The sequence below is a fragment of the Eptatretus burgeri genome, chromosome 21, assembly GCF_056783735.1.
Source record: "Eptatretus burgeri isolate ZD-2024b chromosome 21, Ebu_testis_v1, whole genome shotgun sequence".
Classification (NCBI taxonomy): domain Eukaryota; kingdom Metazoa; phylum Chordata; class Myxini; order Myxiniformes; family Myxinidae; genus Eptatretus; species Eptatretus burgeri.
In genome coordinates, this window is record NC_140981.1 from 623,713 (window position 1) to 643,712 (window position 20,000).

General features: G+C 45.6%; 1 protein-coding gene across 1 annotated transcript in view; it reads left to right on the forward strand.

The window, feature by feature from the left end:
- Window positions 1–16,058, forward strand: part of LOC147008094 (uncharacterized) — a 44,230-nt gene extending 28,172 nt beyond the window's left edge. The window contains exons 8-12 of the mRNA XM_085865531.1: window positions 39–186; window positions 262–324; window positions 10,115–10,231; window positions 10,422–10,484; window positions 14,314–16,058. Coding sequence (XP_085721657.1) covers window positions 39–186; window positions 262–324; window positions 10,115–10,231; window positions 10,422–10,484; window positions 14,314–15,602 — 1,680 coding nt within the window. The 3' untranslated portion in view covers window positions 15,603–16,058. The remainder of the gene's footprint in view (window positions 1–38; window positions 187–261; window positions 325–10,114; window positions 10,232–10,421; window positions 10,485–14,313) is intronic.
- The last annotated feature ends 3,942 nt before the right edge of the window (window positions 16,059–20,000 follow it).

Genomic DNA, 20,000 nt, shown 5'->3' on the forward strand with positions numbered 1-20,000 from the left:
TTCCTCACAGTCTCCTGGAGTCAGGACGATGCACATGAACCGAGGTCTCTCCGGCGAAGATCACAAACCGAACACCCTGGGATTCACGAGCGGCTTCAATGGAGGAAACACGGTCGATCCGGGAGGATGATCCCTCAAACCTCGGGTCCATGGTCGGTTCACCCGAGGATGAGGAGTCCGGACCCGGTACGTGACGTTCACTCCGTGACGAGATCTTGTGGTTCCTGAAAGTTTCCTTTTTATGGATTGTTTGTGTTTCAGATCCTGTTGTGAAGGTGAAGCTCGAGTCTGAGTTCGTCGATGATTCGTTCCCTCCATTCGAAGGTTTGAACCACAAACTCATTCTTCATGTTATCAAAATATTACTAACTAGATATCTGGGATCACAACGCGAACACCCTGGGATCCACGAACGGCTTCAATGGAGGAAACACCGTCGGTCGTGTAGAAGTCTATGTATGAATCTCTCCTACCGTGGGGACACTGGATGATAATTTTTTGCCCCATGGATTTTATTGCAGACACAGATGCATTGAGAATCAGAAAAATCATGGTGCCAATTGTTGTTTTGCATTTTGGGGACATTTTGGTGGCTTTTAATGTGGCTCCCTAAAATACCATGATCGCTGTTTCGGTTGCAACTACCAGTTTCAAATATTGTTATAAAGCAAAGCATGCAGCATATCAAATTAAAGGTCTGGACATTTGTAACACAAATATATATATAAAAATACTGATTTTTATTGTCCACAGGTATTTATGCCAATTTCCCTGGCAATAACAACCATAACGGAGCAAATATCCAGACGCAATAATGTTTGTATTTGCAAGTCAAACAATTAGAGAAATGTACCGTTTGTGCTTTGTGGTATGTTTAGTGGTTCACATCAAGTATATCTGTTCTATGGTATGCACTTAAGTAGTCAACTGTAATGAATAGGTCAAAATATTTGTTGAAACAAAAACCATCAAGTTCATCGTAATTCAGTGTCAGATAAGTCATCTTCATCCATGCTGTCCTCGTGATCATTTCCTCTGAGTCTGTCATTGGTGTTTTCACATTTGTCAACGTTCGCATCACAAGCACATAACTCACATAAGTGCAGGCCAAAGAATGCTTCTTGCAAGAGCAGGATCCACTGGCACATCGGCTCTTGCCACAGCCGCACTTTACAAGCTCTAGAACAGCTGTCGGAGCTGGTGGGAGGTCAGAGACTCTTGGGACATCCTGATTATTTTCATCACTCCATCCATAATTAATTGGCGGAGGTAAGTCCGGATTTGGGGTATCTGCCAGGAACCAAACCAGAGCTTGGTAATGAGCCCTGAGAATGTGTTCCTTCAGAGATGCCTTTGTTGGGGGCAGTTTCTCAGCCTCCGCTTGATTTTTCTTGAACAAGTGCCATCGTAGCTCTCTGACTGTTTTGATACCGAGTCTTGGAGCGAACAATAGGCACATAAACTCTTCCAGACTGTCCATCACTTCAGCGGATGGATGAGCTGTTTGTCCCAGCTGAGTAAATGCCTGGTGTGTGTTTCCATTTGCTTTTTTGAATTGTTTCCAGCATGTTTGCTTGCCTTTGTCTGCGATCCGTCCAGTGGTATTGTTACGAATCTGGAAGCCATTTGCACACAAACAGACAGCAGCCCCCGCAGTTCAGTTATTTCGATAAGTATGTGTTTATAGTTAGAATCCATCCCCAATGTCTAATGGGAATTTCGTGTGTGCGCTCCGAGTTATTTTTTTAGTTGGGTTTTTATGACAACGACAACAACAACATCCCTCCTTCGCTCCTGCCACCATTGGACTTCCTCACGCACATGCGTACCGAGCACAGACGTGGGCGGGACTTCCATCGCCTCAGATCGGAGCCCCGCTCCAAAAAAGGGCATGGAGTGTTTCCTCTGCCCAATGAGCCAAGGGCGAGCATCGCACGCGTGCCCCAGCCAATTAGAAGCCAAAAACGCCGAGGAATAAGTCGAGTGGTGAGCAGTCATTGTGGCGATTGGCTTGGTCTGCGGTGGTGGTTCGAGCGGTCTGCTGTCCTTTGCGGTGGCTCCTCGTGGTGGTGGTGACCGAGCATCCAGGTCGTGGGCCCTTGGACTCTGGGTCATGGGTTCGAGTCCCACCGTGGTGGTTTGCGTTGGAGTGCTCGAGCTGGGATCCCTGTTCCCGTCCACGGACTCCAAGCTCCACAAGTGCGGGTCTGGTGAAACCGCACGAGGCGGGGAGGTACCCGGATGGACCCTTGTCCCCAGCTTCACTTTCCCTCTTGAGCTGAAGGACCGAATAAAGACCCCACGGGGTCCATTTCGTGTGTGTGTGTGTGTGTGTGTGTGTGTGTGTGTGTGTGTGTGTGTGTGTGTGTGTGTGTGTGTGTGTGTGTGTGTGTGTGTGTGTGTGTGTGTGTGTGTGTGTGGTGCCAGTCTGAGAAATGGAATTGTTCAGTGCTTTTGCTCATTGTACATTGCCTGCCTGATATTCGTGATTAAGTCTGCACTGTGTCTTATTATTGTAAATAAATATCTGTTAAATGTTCCAGTTCGTTGTTCGTGTTTTCTTTCGTTTGCCTGGCATGGTTCGGGCTTGAGAAATAGCAAGGCCGTTGGTGCTGTAATTTGTCATTTGGACTGGCGCGGCTCTGGTAACTCCGCTCGGTTACGCCGGATCCGAGTCGGTACCTGCGACTCGGTTCGGACAGAGTCGGCCGAGGGTGTGATTTCCCCGGTAATTTGACGATGTGCGTACTTAGGTATATTGAAATTTGGCTATTGACCCTACCGCACGCCGTCAGAGAATTGGCGATCACGGTCCTTTAAGTGGCCCGTCGACTCTGGAGTTTTCCGGGGTGACGACCTTTTAATTCCGGATGTTCGGTGGGAGACGGCTCGACTGCTCCACCTTATGGTCGTTTATCGCCCCCGAACCCCGGCCCACAACAGTATCACTGCCAGTGAAAGCGTGGAATCCAATGAGACCAGCAGCATGATTCGCATCAAGGGATTCATAAATCGGTTGCAAATTCACCAAGCGTCTTCTCGTACCTGTGCCCAACTAGCATAGATACATCACCCAAGAGCGGCAGTTTTTGTCGAGCAAGAATTAACAAATCTTTATCAGGAGACATGATCTGCACACTTGAAGCAAGGTAGGATGAGTAGTGTGTCTGCTTTGGCACAAAGGACACCTGACGATCAGACTTATATGCAAACATTATAGTCTGTGCTATGTTCCGTGTTACTAGTTGAATGCTCTGCTCTCTCCGTGTTGACTCAAGTGTTAACATTGGCCCTGCGGATCCTGGGGATGAATGCCTCCAGCGATTTGGGAACTTGATTTTCATCTCACAGTGACCCTTGAAATTTCCACGGCTGCTTTAGAGCTTCAGTGATGTCCCTTCTTATTACCTTGGCATTTTCGAAGACTGCTTTCTTGTTGCTGCTTGCATTGCCAGCTGCCTCGTCCAGGTTGTCAATTGCGGCTCTTTTTGTTCTCGACGTGTACATCCGATCTGGTTCATTCATATGCATAGAGCGGCAGAACTCAACATTATCTATATTTTCTACAAGCTTACGCTTCAAACTTATCCTTGATATGTGCGTATCATTTGAACCATTGACTCTGAGGACATTTTGATAAGCTGCTTCCACTTCACCCATGTCCAGAATAGATCCTGATTTCTGCAGGCTGCTCATCAAGTGGAAGAATTCAATGTCTGCTGAAACCTTGGTTATTACTGCTTCGTCTCTGCTCTCTCCTGCTGTACCTGAGTTCGCTGAACATGCTTCACCCAACAATACAGATGGTATTTGATATCAATCGCATGGGTATCATTTGGATCGATTGCAGCACTCAGATTTACTTTCCACTGCTGGTTATTTCTGTACTCAACAGCCTTTCGGAGCTGTTCCCTGGTGTTGAACTCACTGATCTGGTGGAGTGCTCCTTTCTCTGAAGATCCATTCGAGAAGAAGCAGTTGTTTTTTATTATATTGTTTGGCACCAGATCGCATGTAATGTTCTGTTGACGATGGGGTCTCATGTGGTGGTGGTTGTGTTTTGAGGTTCGGCCTTTCTGGTCGTCCAACTTTCGTTGGTTTAGGTAATTCGCCTGCTTCCAGTGCAGCTTCATATCTGTTTTTCAGCCGCTCAATATGGATTTTGTGCACTGCAATTTTATAGCATTCGAGATGCCATGCGACACCTTTCTGTGATAGTTCATTTTCCATCACATCACCAAGCTCTTCTTGGATGGATATGTACTTATTATCCCCATAGAGCGACTGGGTATTCACACTCTCGATAAACAGCTGATATGGTTCTGGTCTTGGGTGTTTTACGAGTTTTCCATGATGCTTTTCAAATGCAGCATATATTAAAACCTGCCAAAGATGTAGTGCAACTTGATGCTTTTGTGCTGGACCTGGAAGGACTTGGGGATGATTCATCAATAGCGATAACTTGAGAACAGTTTATTTCAATGTCCACTCGACATAAGTTCATTCACCCACAAAGCTTGGAGGTTAATCTACAACTACATCCACGACATCAGTATTTTAGTCTGGACCCTTGACCACTTCTGCTATAATCATAGCTGACCTGAAAGGGAAAAAAATTTAACATACATTGTATGTAGAATTGTAGCATGTCATAATGTTTAGAAAAATTATCTTGGTGACATTGCAGTAATTGATTTAATAAAGGCTGCACAGCATCTGAAATTAACAATAATTCAGATAAGTCACTATGGTTATGGTCAACGTCATTATTGATATTATTATCATATTCTCGGCTGAATTCTGCTCAGTTTGATATATTGTTACGAATTTGGAAGCTTACTGCACACAGCAGCCAGGTCCGATAGATCAGTTATATCAGTAAGTATGTGTTTCAAGTTAGGGTTCCGTCCGGAATTCCTTTGGAATGGAATTCCATTCCAAATATGGTCGCAAAGCATTTCGCTTCAGCTGTGCGCCAAATAAGGATATGCGTCGTTTTTTGCCCAATGAGCGACAACCACACCAGAGTCGGTGCGGTCCTTGGCAAGAAGGCGGAGCCGCGACATGCCGTCCACCCAATGGGAGCAGGCCACGGGAGCGGACGGGCCCCAAAAGAAAAGCGACAAAAGAAGAAGCAACGAATGATTGCGTCGAGTCTGCTCGAGTGCGCGTCCAGTCTGCTCGGGTGTGCGTCCAGTCTGCTGGAGTGCGCGTCTCTGTCCGGGTCTGCAGCTGACTGCATTACACGGATCGGAGGCGTCTCGTCTGGCGCATTGCTGCGGGTGGTCGACCATCTCAACTCGGGAGATCATCTCGTGTCGCCTGCCTGCGATCCGGAGGAGCGTGCCAACGCCCGACGTAACCCTCTGTACCTGGTGCTTGGAGCGGCCTCGTGTTGCGGGTTTGAGTCCCGTTACCCCAAGATCGTTGAGAACCACACGAGGTGGACAGGTCCAAGCTGGCTTCTCTTCTTCTTCCCTCCGAGCTGATGAGGTCGATCTCTTTCTGGGCATTTGTGCGTGCGTGTGTGTGTGTCCTTGGGCCCGTCTATTAGTAACAACTGCGTAAGTGCTTTCTTTGCTCATTGTACATTGCATTGCTTATAGTCGTGATAATGTTGCGAATCTGGAAGCCATGAGCACACAACATTCAGGTCCTGTAGCTCAGTTATTTCGATAAGTGAATGTGGATAGATACCTCCCCTTTTCCCGAGTCTTATAGGTAATTAAATGTTCCTGCGCTGTGGAGTTATTTTGATAGTCAGGTTTTCCTTTCTTTTATTTTACACCACCAACGATAACTACAACACCAACAAAAACCCTCTGCTCCCGGCATTCTCCGCGCGCACGCTGGAATGCGGATGTGTTCAGAATGCATTCGCGAACTGAATTCCATTCCCGAATATGGACACGAATCGAATCGCTTGGCTGCGCCCCAAGAAATGGGATGCGACAGCCCCCACCCAACGGTGAGCGAACTGAATTCCATTCCCCAATATGGACATGAATCGGCTCGCTTGGGCACTCCAATAAATGGGATGCGACAGCCCCCACCCAACGGTGAGCGAACTGAATTCCATTCCCTAATATGGACATGAATCGGCTCGCTTGGGCACTCCAATAAATGGGATGCGACAGCCCCCACCGACGGTGAACGAGTCACGCCGGAAGCGAGCCGCGCCCGAGAGGGATAAGAAGGGAACGGAGAGACAGAAATTGGTTTGGGTTCTTGGTCCTTGGTCCTTGGTTGGTGGTTGTTCGGAGAGCACGGAAGGTGGTTGGTGGTTGTTCGTTTGTATTGACTCAGCGGATTGTGAAGGATCGGCGCCTTGTCTTCACCAGCGCATGTTCTGGAACACGAAAGGATCCGCCGGAGCTGGGGAGGCTGATCGCGGCTTGCCGGTGTCTGGATTCGGCTCGCCTCTGGCTGGTGCCCGGTGCGAATCAGGTCGAAGACCACACGAGGTGGACAGGTCCGAGGCAGGTTCTGGTCTTCAGTTCGCCTCTTCATCCGAGCTGGAGGCCTTAATAATGACTGCTTTGGGTCCGATTATTTTGTGTGCTGTGTGTGTTTGTGGCATCAATCTGCGAAGTAATGAATTGTTAAGTGCCTTGCTGTACATACGTGCTTATCAATATTCGGATAACTCTGCCCTTACGTGCTCCCCTCATTTCCCTATTGTTAATAAATATCCCCATTTGTGAAATGTATCAGCTCGTTCGTGTCCTTTCCTCCGTTGGCTTAGCGTGCTGCGTGTTGGAAAATTAGCAAGGCCGTTGTGCCGCTGTGAAGGGACATTTGGACCGACAGAAGCTCGGTGGCCATCCGCTCGGGCCGCACACGGTTCGAGTACGCTAGCGTCTCGTTCAGTACGGGTGCCGTCGATGGTGTGAAGACTCGGTAAATCACCACGTGGATCTCTTGGTATTTTGAAAATTGGCAAATAACCAGTTGCCACATGGAAGAAATATTGACGCTTCACGGTCCGATAAGGGACCTCTACTTTTCGGAGTTTTCCGAAAAGATACGATCTAAAGTCCGGGTGATCGGCGGAGCCGACTCAACTGCTCCACCTGGCGGTCATGCTCATCGCCGACGCCCGACCCGTAACAATAACTCTGCTCTTTGTGTGCTTCCCTCCCCGATTATTGTGAAATAAATACCCCTATTTAGTACTGCAGCATAGCAAACCAATTGTTCGACTTTTCATAAAAGCACCAAAATTGGTACATATGTTGACTAATGTATTCTGAACAATTCTGGATATGGAACCACTCGAGATTTTGTCTTGGTCAGCTTGGCGGCCATTTTCCAAAATTGCCACCATTCTACTTTAACAGCATGGGCTGTCTGTCATGGTTATTCTCTTTGTGGGTTTCTCAGAGGTGATAAATACTCCATGTGATGTGCATTTACAAAGGAAAACAATACAAATGTCATTTGTGTTGATTTATTATATTTCCAACCATTGCATTGGGGAAAAATGGTCATTTTTATGGGAAAATCCATTTTCGCACACAGCATCAGTGACAGGTTCAGAAGTATTTTGTCGTGGTGGCGGTAGTGGTGGAAATGGTATTGTAATTGGTAATATTGGCTACATGTGGCCCATGCTGCAGAACATGACCACCGTCGGATTCAAGTTCGAACCGTAGACACCGACGTCGTCGTCTTGGCGGTGATGGTAGCCCAGGCACTACCATGCGTGGATGAACTCTGGATTGCCTTTGGGACGGGCAAGAACTACCGCTACATCCCTGCCCATGAAATAGCTGCCTCCCTCGGTCCACAGAAGGCACGTGCCCTCCTTGTCTTCCATGCCATGACCGGATGTGACGCGGTATCAGTATTCGTGGGGCATGGGAAGAAATCTGCTTGGGCCACATGGAACTCGTTTCCAGAACTGACAGATTCTCTTGTGACCCTGACCACCACGCCAGTCAACATCCAGGATGACACAATGCACTGCATTGAAAGGTTTGTGGTGCTCCTCTATGACCGCACCAGTCCATTTTAGGACGTCAACGAGGCCAGAAAGAAACTCTTCGCCAAGAGGAACTCCGTCCAGCGCATCCTACCTTCCTACGATGCTTTGGAACAGCATGTGAAGAGATCAGTCTTCCAGGGTAGCTATGTCTGGGGGCAGATCATGGTCCCTCAACCCGTGCTTCACCAACAAGCTGGGGCTGGCGGCAAACAGAGGATGTGTCCTATGAACGGCTCTGGACCACACTCCCTGAGGCTTCAAAAAGCTGCTTCAAGCTGGTGTCGTGCGGCTGCAAAAAAGGCTGTAGAAACCGCTGCAAATGCAAGAAGGCTAATCTGCAATGCACTGGACTGTGTGCTTGTGAAGGAGAATGCCAGGAGACCGACGCAGTAGACACAGACTGAGATATCGGCCTCGCTTAGAATGTGCAAATGCAAAGTCGCATTGCTTGTGAAAGTGTTGACTTCTTGATCCAGAGCCAGTACACTTGAGCTCAGAAACTCGTATTGTACTAGACTAATGTATACGTGTACCATGTGTCCTGGTAGAATGGTAGTTGACAGTTAACCGTAGCCGTTTCAAAGAGAAGTGTGCAATAATTTGACAACATTTTCTGAGTTTTTAGGGTGGCGGCTTGGGATCCGAGGGTCCTGAGTTCAAGCCTCGTTGCCCGCTGAATTAATTCACCAGGGGGTTGATTCAGCCTTCGATCCTTCCGAGGTCGGCAAAATGAGTACCAGCTTGCTGGAATGACCGAGTCATTCAAGTATCCTGCGTCAGAGTGGCGACCTGTCCAGGATTGTGCCCAATAGCCAAGGAGACTGCTTCGGCAGCATCAACGCTCTGTACAGAGTATGGTCCCAATGGACTATTTTCTGAGTTTGTCATTATCACGATTATCAGTTCCCTTTTCAAAATAGAGTAAAGTATGTAATCTATAATACAATTTTTGTTGATTCCAAACCCATTGAATGTGATGAATATCATTTGACTCTTGTTCTCCAGGCAATAATGGGTACTTTTCAGCGAAAAGTTTCAGGAGAGCAGCAATTTACAAATCAAATAATGGCTTTTTTACCGAAAATACTGGCTCATAATATTTGAGTACGCCTTTTCATGGTCAATTTACTGAATTTTACACTTTCCTTATATCTACCACCAATACAATAAGAAAATATGAGCATATAGCCAATTTCGCGAAAGTAGAATGGCGGCCATTTTGGAAAATGGTCGCCAAAGCTGACCAAGGCACAATCTCGGGTGGCTCCATATCGAGAATTGTTTGGAATACATTATTCTACATGTGTACCAATGTTGGTGCTTTTATGCAAATTTGAACAATTGATTTGAAATATCAGACTACGCTGCAGGACTAATTGTTGAATGTACCAGCTCGTTTCTGTGCTTCTTTCATTGGTTTAGCAGGGTGCGTGTTGGGAAATTGGGAAACGGTAAATTGTGTATTTGGACCAACGGGTCTTGGTAACCATCCGCTCGGGTTACGCACGGTTCGAGCACGGTAACGGCTCGTCCCGCTCGAGCTCCGTCGAGGGTGTGAATTCCCCGGAAGCGTTGCCGCGTGGGTTTAGAGGTATATTGAAGTTTGGCAATTCACCCGATCCCACGCGGTCGAATTATTGGCGATTCACGGTCCTGTAAGGGACCTGTGCCTTTCGGAGTTCTCCGAGAAGCACGATCTAGATTCCGGGTGTTCGGTGGAGCCGACTCTACTGCTCCACCTAGCGGCCCCACAACAATATTACATGCCCAGGTTTAAACCAGAAACAAAAAAGTTGGTAAATTGTTATCATTGAAAAAAGTGCGATTCAGGGGTAGTTCACGTATCGGCTTGAAAATAATACTTGAAATGCTCAAAAAAATTGGCACCATGATTTTTATGACTCACAGAATCCATATGAATGAAAAAATATATGGTGCCGAAAATTATCATCTGGTGCCCACCGAATTACATCGGGCTCTGCACTGAATGTCCGGAAGGTTCTCCCTCTCCCTCCATGGTCGGTTCACCCGAGGATAAGGAGTCCGGACCCAGTACGTGACGTTCACTCCGTACCGAGATCTTGTGGTTCCTGAAAGTGTCGTTTTAACGGATTGTTCGTGTTTCAGATTGTGTTGTGAAGGTGAAGGTCGAGTCCGAGTTCCTCGATGATTCGTTCCCTCCATATGAAGGTTTGAACCACAAGCTCATTCCCTCCACCACGGATCACGATATCTTCACGTTAGGTGAAGGATCACGATATCTCAAAAAGTTGTGGACGGATTCAGATGAATCTTGGTGGACACGTTGGTTGGGTTCGTGTCGGAAATACTTGTCGTTGTTAATTGAATAACCTTGTTGTCCTTTTTAAATGAATGTGGTTGTTAAACTGTTAAACGAACCTGACACGCTTGCTTTTGTCCTTTTTTTTTCCAGATCTTATTGTGAAAATGAAGATCAAATCTGAGTTTGTGGATGAATCACCCTCTCAAGACAAAGGTCTGAACCTCAACGACATTGTCGTCGTACCATTTACAGACAACGATGAATGTGCATTGTACGGAGGTTGTTCTCCAGAGAGACGTTGTACTTGCCTTCATGCCGTGTAGATACTCGAACCCCAAGCTCGTTAAGAAACCAAATTTGTTTTGATCGTCGAGACGTTCACGGAGAACTTGCACGTGCGCCGACAGGTGTGTTGGAATCGATCGGTTACCAACATGCACTCCCATCCATGAAAATACCGAGGGATGTCTGTTTGTTGAAGTTTTTTTTGTACACGTAGTCGAGGCTCGTGGAACAGCTCGTACGAGTTCATTGAACGGAACAGAACACAACAGAACAAAAGGAACTGCAGAGAGAGGGGGAAACACCAACAGCAGAGCTGAAGGCCAAGACAGAGGGCGGTGGACAAAAAATTTGTCTGAGGAGGAATTGGGTGGACAAGATGGATGCAGATGAAAACTCTCAGGAAGGAAACTTGAAATTTGGAAGGAGGACGGGAAGGGGGTTAACGAGGGTATAAAAGATCATGGTTTTGGATGAGGGATGATTTGAGATGGTGGGGAACAGCTGTCTTCAAAACATGGAGGGAAGAAGGAGATTGAAGAGAATGTGGAAGTTGGTTACACAGGCAGGGAAAAAAGAGGAACAAATGAGTGGAGGTGAGCAGCAATCCTGGATGTAGGCAGTTCCACCAGAAGGTCGGGACAGATTAGATCTGTGACTTGCGACAGGTACCATGTAAACCTGTAATAACCTGTTTCATGGTCGGGTTGTCGGCGACAAAACCGTCTCCCCCACCAGGTTTTCTGGTAAGAGCTCCCTGAAAATATCAGCTGTTCTTCCTCCTCTCCAATCAGTTCTTCTGACCACATGCTTGTCAAAGTGGACATCTCTCTGGCTGTTATCAGGGAACCACCTCAGCACCGTCGAGTCTGGCGTTTCACTCAGGCTGACTGGCTGGGTCTTCAAGCAGCCATCAAACTTCTCGACTGGTCTCCCATCGCAACTTTCTCCAACATCAACTCATCCTGGGAATTCTTTCAAAGAAACATGCTCTCTCTCTCTCTCTCTCTCTCTATCTCTCTCTCTCTCTCTCTCTCTCTCTCTCTCTCTCTCTCTCTCTCTCTCTCTCTCTCTCTCTCTCTCTCTCTCTCTCTCTCTCTCTCTCTCTCTCTCTCTCTCTCTCTCTCTCTCTCTCTCTCTCTCTCTCTCTCTCTCTCTCTCTCTCTCTCTCTCTCTCTCTCTCTCTCTCTCTCTCTCTCTCTCTCTCTCTCTCTCTCTCTCTCTCTCTCTCTCTCTCTCTCTCTCTCTCTCTCTCTCTCTCTCTCTCTCTCTCACTCTCTCGCTCTCTCTCACACATGCACAGATTTATCATCTCTCGTCTTCAGTTGTCCTACCCTTCCACCCACCCATGGTTTACTGAAGCTTGTGGCGAGGCTGTTGTCCAGAAACAACTTGCCTTTTCCTCAGGGAAAGGAAACCCAACTGAGGGTAATCTCAGTTCCTCACATAAAGCTCGGAAAAAGTGTGTATCTACCCTCAGGAGAGCCAGAAAACAACATCTTTCTCAGCTCAAGTCTGAACTCTCAAACCTCTCTCCCTCTTCCAAATCCTGGTGGCATCTAATCAAATCTGTTTCTGGTGTATGTTCTCCCTCCATCCCCTCCCTTACCTCAAATGGCCGCACTGTTGATACCGCACGTGAAAAGGCTGAATGCCTAAACTCCGTGTTTGCATCTAAATCTTGTGTCCGAAACACATCGCTTTCTGTACCCACCTTACCCAGTCGCACCTCACAGTCCCTGGACTCTGTGTCCTTTTCTTCAGCAAAGTGGAACTTCGACGTCAAAATCTCGACACAGATTCTGCAACCGGTCCAGACGCATCGGCCCACGTGTCCTAAAAACCTGCTCTTCTGCTCTTGCTCACCTCTCTCTGTTCAAACCACCATCTCATTTGCTCAAGATCATCTGCCATCTGCTTGGAAATCAACAAACATTACTGCCCTGCATAAAAAAGGTGCAAAAACATACCTCCAACGACAGACCAATCAGTCTTCTCCCTATCATCAGTCAGGTTATGGAATCCATCATCGCTTCAGACATTAAATCCTTCCTCTTCTCCAATGGCTTGATTTCCGATCATCAATTTGGTTTCAGACCAGGTCACTCTACCCTGGATATTCTGCTTCTGCTCTCCCAACAATGGATGGAGGTCCTCAATGCAGGACATGAAATCAGAGCCATATCCCTGGACATATCACGTGACTTCGATACCGTCTGGCACCCTGCCCTACTCACCAAACTCTCTTCCTTTGGTATCCAAGGCCATCTCCACTCATGGCTCGCAGACATCCTCTCCTGTCGCAGTCACCGTGTGGCCCTAAATGGAGTTCTTTCATCCCCTCTTCCTGTCCAGGCTGGAGTTCCTCAAGGTAGCGTTCTGGGCCCTGTTCTTTTTCTGGTTTTCATCAGTGATCTCTCCGACTCTCTGGAAAATCCTCTTTATCTTTTTTCTGATGACTCCACCCTCTGCCGTGCCATCTGTTATCCCTCAGACCAGCAAGCAGCAGCTTCTTTGCTCACTGCAGATCTGGGTAAAATCACAAACCGGTCCAACAGGTGGAACATGTCTTTCAATCCTGATAAATCTCACACTCTCATGATGTCTCTCCGAAAGGACCGTTTGGAACCACCCCCACCCCTCCCATCTCCTTTCTCAACAATCCTCTGGAAGAAGTCCTTTCATTCATTCTTCTGGGTCTCACGATCTGCCATGACCTTTCCTGAGAAAGCCACATTTTCAACCTCGCCTCCAAAGCCAGTCACGGACCTTCACTCTTTCATTCCTCTTTTTTCCCGCCGTTGGAATAAACTCCCATATTCTCTTGAATCCCACTTTTCCCTCCAGGCTTTCAAAACAGCTGTTCACCACCACCTATCGTCCCCCATCCAAATCCTCGATCTTTTCTACCCCCGTCAATCCACCCCAAACCCACCTCCTTCAAATTCCCTGCTTTCCTTCCTGAAAGTCCCTGTAGTGTCCATCTTGTATATCACGTGTTCCCCACCCGCATCCCTCTCCCTTCCGCAGATCTCCTCATCTCTCTGTTCCCCAATGTTTTGTCCTTCCCTCTCCCACCCCTCTTGGCTCATGCCCCCCTTGCTGTGCGTTGTGTGTTCGCTCTCATACGAGCCTCGAGCCTCGTCAACGTAACTAGAAAAAATAAAAAGACCGTCTCCCCCACCAGGTTTCCTGGTGAGGAGGGTGTCTGATATGGACACCCAGCAGAATTAAAAATAAAACCTGCCAAAGGGCGGAGGAGTTCCTTGTGAGCCAACGGCCATCGACATCTCATGCCCAACTCTCTGCCGACGTCCTCCTGCAGTTGGGTTACTTTTTTGGGAGGTTTGTGACAGGATTTGCACTCCGGCCACCGTAAAACCCTTCATTCCGCAAAACCCACAAATGCAAAGAAATGGAGAGTTCCTCATCTGCTGCTGTCCTTCACAGGGCAGCTCGCAAGATAACGGGATTGGGGAAAGCCTTTGGGAACCCTATTCCTTGATGATAGGAGGAAAAGCACGGGTGTGTGTGAGTGTGTGTGTTTGGTTATCTCTCTCTCTCTCTCCCTCTCTCTCTTTCCTTGTCTTTCTCACTCTCATTTTCCTCTCTCTCCTTCTCTTCATTCCTTCTTTCTCTCGTCTCCTCTCTCTTCCCATCGCTCAAATTTTTGATCCAATTGGAGTACGTTGTGTTTTCTGTGTTTAATGTTTCATTCTAAAAGGGATTTATTAATCCTCTTTGTGAATTGCCATTGCAGAGAAACAAATGAAAAAGGATTCTTGTTCCAAGTGTTCCCCGTTGGACGACACTGAAGTTTCCTTCAATCAGCACGTGACACGGACTCTTGGTCAGGACGATGATCAACTTACTGGTGTGTCCAACAACAACAACAAGAACAGTTCTCTAAACATCCTGAAAGAGAACGTCCAAGGAAGTGAGAAACCACACAGGTGTTCTGTGTGTTTGAAAGAATTTAATCATTCATCACATTTCTATCAACATCAAAAAATACATTCAGGTGTGAAACCCTACAAGTGTTCAACGTGCAGTAAGGCCTTTACTCGATCATCACATTTATATCAACATCAAAATATACATTCAGGTGTGAAACCCTACAAGTGTTCAACGTGCAGTAAGGCCTTTACTCGATCATCAAATTTATATCAACATCAAAAAATACATTCAGGTGTGAAACCCCACAAGTGTTCAACGTGCAGTAAGGCCTTTACTCAATCATCAAGTTTATATCAACATCAAAAAATACATTCAGGTGTGAAACCCTACAAGTGTTCAACGTGCAGTAAGGCCTTTACTCAATCATCAAATTTATATCAACATCAAAAAATACATTCAGGTGTGAAACCCTACAAGTGTTCAACGTGCAGTAAGGCCTTTACTCATTCATCAAATTTATATAAACATCAAAAAATACATTCAGGTGTGAAACCCCACAAGTGTTCAACGTGCAGTAAGGCCTTTACTCAATCATCAAGTTTATATCAACATCAAAAAATACATTCAGGTGTGAAACCCTACAAGTGTTCAACGTGCAGTAAGGCCTTTACTCAATCATCAAATTTATATCAACATCAAAAAACACATTCAGGTGTGAAACCCTACAAGTGTTCAACGTGCAGTGAGGCCTTTACTCAATCATCAAGTTTATATCAACATCAAAATATACATACAGGTGTGAAACCCTACAAGTGTTCAACATGCAGTAAGGCCTTTACTCAATCATCAAGTTTATATCAACATCAAAAAATACATTCAGGTGTGAAACCCTACAAGTGTTCAACGTGCAGTAAGGCCTTTAGTCAATCATCAAATTTACACAAACATCAAAAAATACATTCAGGTGTGAAACCCTACAAGTGTTCAACGTGCAGTAAGGCCTTTACTCAATCATCAAGTTTATATCAACATCAAAGAATACATCCAGGTGTGAAACCCTACAAGTGTTCAACGTGCAGTAAGGCCTTTACTCAATCATCAACTTTATATCAACATCAAAAAATACATGCAGGTGTGAAGTCCCACAAGTGATCTGTGTGTGAAGACCTTCAGTCAATTATCAAATTTAAATGAACATCAAAAAATACATACAGGTGTGACGTACTGAAAGTGCTCGACGTGCAGTTAGGCCTTGACTCAGTTCTCAAGTTTAAAGAAACATCAAATAATCCAGATGAAAGATAAACCGTACAAGTGATCTGAGTTTAACGAGGCACTGTAAGCAGACATTGAACTCCTGTACAAATAATAAAGGACAACATTCCTGAGGGAGTTGTGAGTACCAGTGACTTTGGCCTAAATAATGATGATTTGATGTTCAATGATCAAAATCTCACCGGATACCTCGAATTGTGAAAACATGATGCCAAAGGTAGAGAAATGCAACACTTGGACTCGACACACGTTCCAAATGCACCTTGTTATGTAAAACAAGTTAATTTTGTTTTCATTCATTTTGTTTTGTTTATTAAACTGTTTTTTAATTCATTCATGATTCTTGTGATTGATAAATGATTCTTGTATGGAAGCATGAGTCGCCCAAGTTTGAAGTGGTTCCTCTGCACCAACCTGTGTTCCATTGGTGGGTATCTTTCTATTTCTGGACCAAGCAACCAACCTAACACAAGTGTCACAACACAACCCAACCTCTGTCACAAAGTGTGTAAATCTCAAACCCGAGCATGAACTCGTGGAATCGAACTTGTATCAGTCGGTGTCGGAACAATGCATTGATGTCGATGGTAAAAGGAGAGAACTCAATTGTCTCACTGGATGGAATACTTTACTCGTGAGAGACGTGAGAATCCTGCCAGGATATAAACGATTATAAAGAAGCTTCGAAGTCTTATCGAGACGATTTCTGAGATTAAGAGGAATAAAAATCCAATATCATATTGCAACAGCTGTAGGACCGGTACAGGAGTCCGGTTCAAGTTCCCTGGGCCGTGTCAAAATGACCACAACCGCCAGCTTAGTCCACAGCCCCAAGCAAGTTCCCTGATCTGTTTGAAACGTTACAATACTTGTTGAGACCGTGTATTAAACTGAGTGATGTGCCGATAGGTGCTCACAGTCTTCCTTATCTGGCCGAGCAATCACGAGCGCTCTGAGCTGGATTGAGCTAGCTCATCGAGTGACACCAATATCATCAAATGAGATCACCACACCGAGCACAATCCAACCCTGAGACCAGTTCAATTTATTTAACAAGAAAATAGCACTCGTTGCTTTACTGATGGGATTACTGAGAGAGGTGGAAAAAAGAGGGGTTGGGGACAGAGGGAAAGAGAGAGCAGGGAGGGGAGCGAGGAAGGGTGGGGGAACAAGGACAGAGGGAGGGAAAGTGAAGGGGGGAGGAAGTGTGAGGTTAGAGGAAGTGAAGGCAGATGTGCAGTGGAGTATTAATTTCGATTCAACTCTCATCATAATCCTTCTGCATGGAATAACAGTGAAGATGGAAACAAAATAATGTCTGAAATCCATTTTCTACAAGTCCCTACTATAAATCCCGCCCAGAGACAGACACGTTCGGACACAAACACCATCCGGACGCGTCTGGAGCCAAGATGTTCTGAGTCAAACTGCTCGGACATGTCCGGAGATGAACTCCCGTCCAGAGACAAAGACTGCCTGAACACGCCTGGAGCCAATCTGTATGGAGACAAACACCACCCGAACACGTCCAGAGACAAACACCGACCAGAAACAAACATCGCCCTGACATGTCCTTTTTACCAACACCGACCCGAACGCGCCCAGAGACAAACACCTCCCAAAAACAAACATCGCCCCGTCATGTCCTTTGACAAACACCGACCTGACACATCCGGAGATAAACACTGCTCCAATGCGTCTGGAGATAAACTCCCGTCCAGACATAAACACTGCCCAACACTTTAGGGTACAAACACTGCCTGAACACGCCTGGAGAAAAACACCACCCGAACACATCCAGAGACAAACACCGCCCATAAACAAACTGCCCCGCCCAGTCCGATGACAAACACCAACCCGACACATCTGGAGATAAACACCGCCACGATGCATCTGGAGATAAACTCCCGTCCAGACAACAACACTGCCCGGCACGTTTAGAGACAAATTTTTGGCCCGATCTCTCAATGGTGAAGAATCAGTTAAAATTAAATAATTATTATATTCAGATCGAGATTCGGATCTTCACCAAAATTGGATCAATTCTTCCTCGTGGCTCTCCCAACCTGTCCACCAAGTTTCGTGTGAATCCATCGTTTACCTTTAATTTTGAGATATTGTGCTAAATATAGTTTTTGGCCCGATCTCTCAACGGTGAGGAATCACTTTAAAAATTCTCAGATCCAGATCTGGATTCGGATCTTCACCAACGTTTAGCGTTGCCGTCCTTGGCCGGTCACCTACACACAAAAAAAATATTCAAAAAAATTGTTTGAAAACTGTGGCGAAATATCGTGTGACAAACAAACAGACAAGCCGGTAGGCGGACATGGGAAGTCGACTACCCAATAGAACCTGACGCGATGGGCCCGTTCGATGGGGAATGACCAGAGGATTAAGTACAAGAAAATTCATGATTCTTCAAGGTTGATGCTGCAGATTGTTTTTTTCGTTAAAATACCCCCACATTTAGAGGTTTTTCGGCCATTGCTGGGCAACGGGGGGGGGGTCCATAGCAACGGTTCTTTCTCACACATAACGAGGACATACCATGAACCTTCCATACCATTTTCATGTATATCTGACTCATAGTCTCTGAGATATAACGAACTTCGTTTTTTTATTGTTTTCGACCAGGGTTCATTCAAAGTATATCTTCTCCGACAGTTTTCATAGGATCCGGCTGGAAACTTTTGACAATATGGCAGAATGTACTGCCCACAGTCGCTCGTGGCCCGATTTTTGATGTTCGAAAAAATAAATTTTTTATGATTTTTCAAAAATTTCAAAGTCGCGTTGCTAGGCAACGGTGGTGTCCATAGCAACGGTTCTCATTTGCACACAACTGGGTCATGGTATGAACTTACCAACCAAGTTTAATCGAAATCGCCATTGTATTAACTGAAATCGCCATTTTAAATACTGATAATAAGGGGAGAACAAATCTCAAATAAAAAACAAACATTTTTCGACGAGATCGACTACCCAACAGACAGAAAAACGTTGCAGATCAACATACTTAACAAAAAAATTTTTTCACCAAGTAACAAACGGATCCAAACGCAATACCGTCTCCTTCGTTGAGGGTAACGAGCTTTTAAATTTGGACATTTCAAGATGAGGTTTCCCGTAACCCTGAATGAGGTTGTGGTGGAGGTTTTCTCAATAAGCCAAGGCTTTGCTGAGAGATCTCACTGGAAGCTGGTCGATGGAAGAAAAAAAGTGATGCCACCACCCTGAGAAGTGGAAGAAGAGGGAGGAAGAAGAGCCTGCAGCATGAAAATAGGTTATCCATCTGTACATATAGTGAAACAGTGAAATGTGTTCTTGTTTTTGACCTTACAGCTTTGAGCTGCCAAAGTTAATTCGTGACAAAACTTTCTATGATCAGATTTTTACTGTGCATCAAAATAGGCATTTTAAACAGTCCTGAAGCGGTCATTTGGCCCATTGTTTCCATGTTGCTCTCCAGAGTTAATTTATTTACTGGCATAAGTTAATTTATTGACGACAGCTTCACTCCTTTACACCCTCTTCGGCTTGTTGACCCCATAAGACCCTTAAATACCATTTTAGACCCTGTTAAGGCCTTTTAGACATATCGACCTGAAACCTTTCGACACTTTTCAGACCTTGAAGCTTCTTCAGACCATTTGGACATTTCAGACCCCTTTTGCTTTTTCACCTGAAGACCCCTTCACTGTTGAAAGCTGAGTACGTCTATTAATTACGTATTATTGAAATGTGAGTTCGTCTGTGAATTACCATTAAAACCTGAGTACATCTATCAATTACATACTATTGAAATGTGAGTTGGTCTGTTGATTGATTATGTAGCGTAGTTTTGGAACGTTTGTCTATTGAATACTTGCGAATGGAATATATGACTTTTAATCATGTGCCAATTATTGGTTGGAACGTTTCATTACGAATGATTACTCATTTAATTGTATAAATTACACAAAAACACACAAAACACGATGCAAAAGAAGTCCTAGTGAGGGACAGCAATATCTGATTACCTTCTCTTTTTCAGCCTCCCCCGATACTGCTGCAGGATAACTCCTGCAGGATAGGGGAAGGGTTATTGCTGTTGTCGGGGTTGTTTCTGCAATTAGTGGACCCCAATTTTTTGCAATTTCTTCTCTGAAACTGCACACATGATTTTGATGATACTTGTCCACAACCTTCATCATCCAGTATGCACCAAAGTTTTTCACGGCATTAAAAAAATCGGCCCTGATGTGGGAGGTTGCCCACCAAAATAGGTATTTA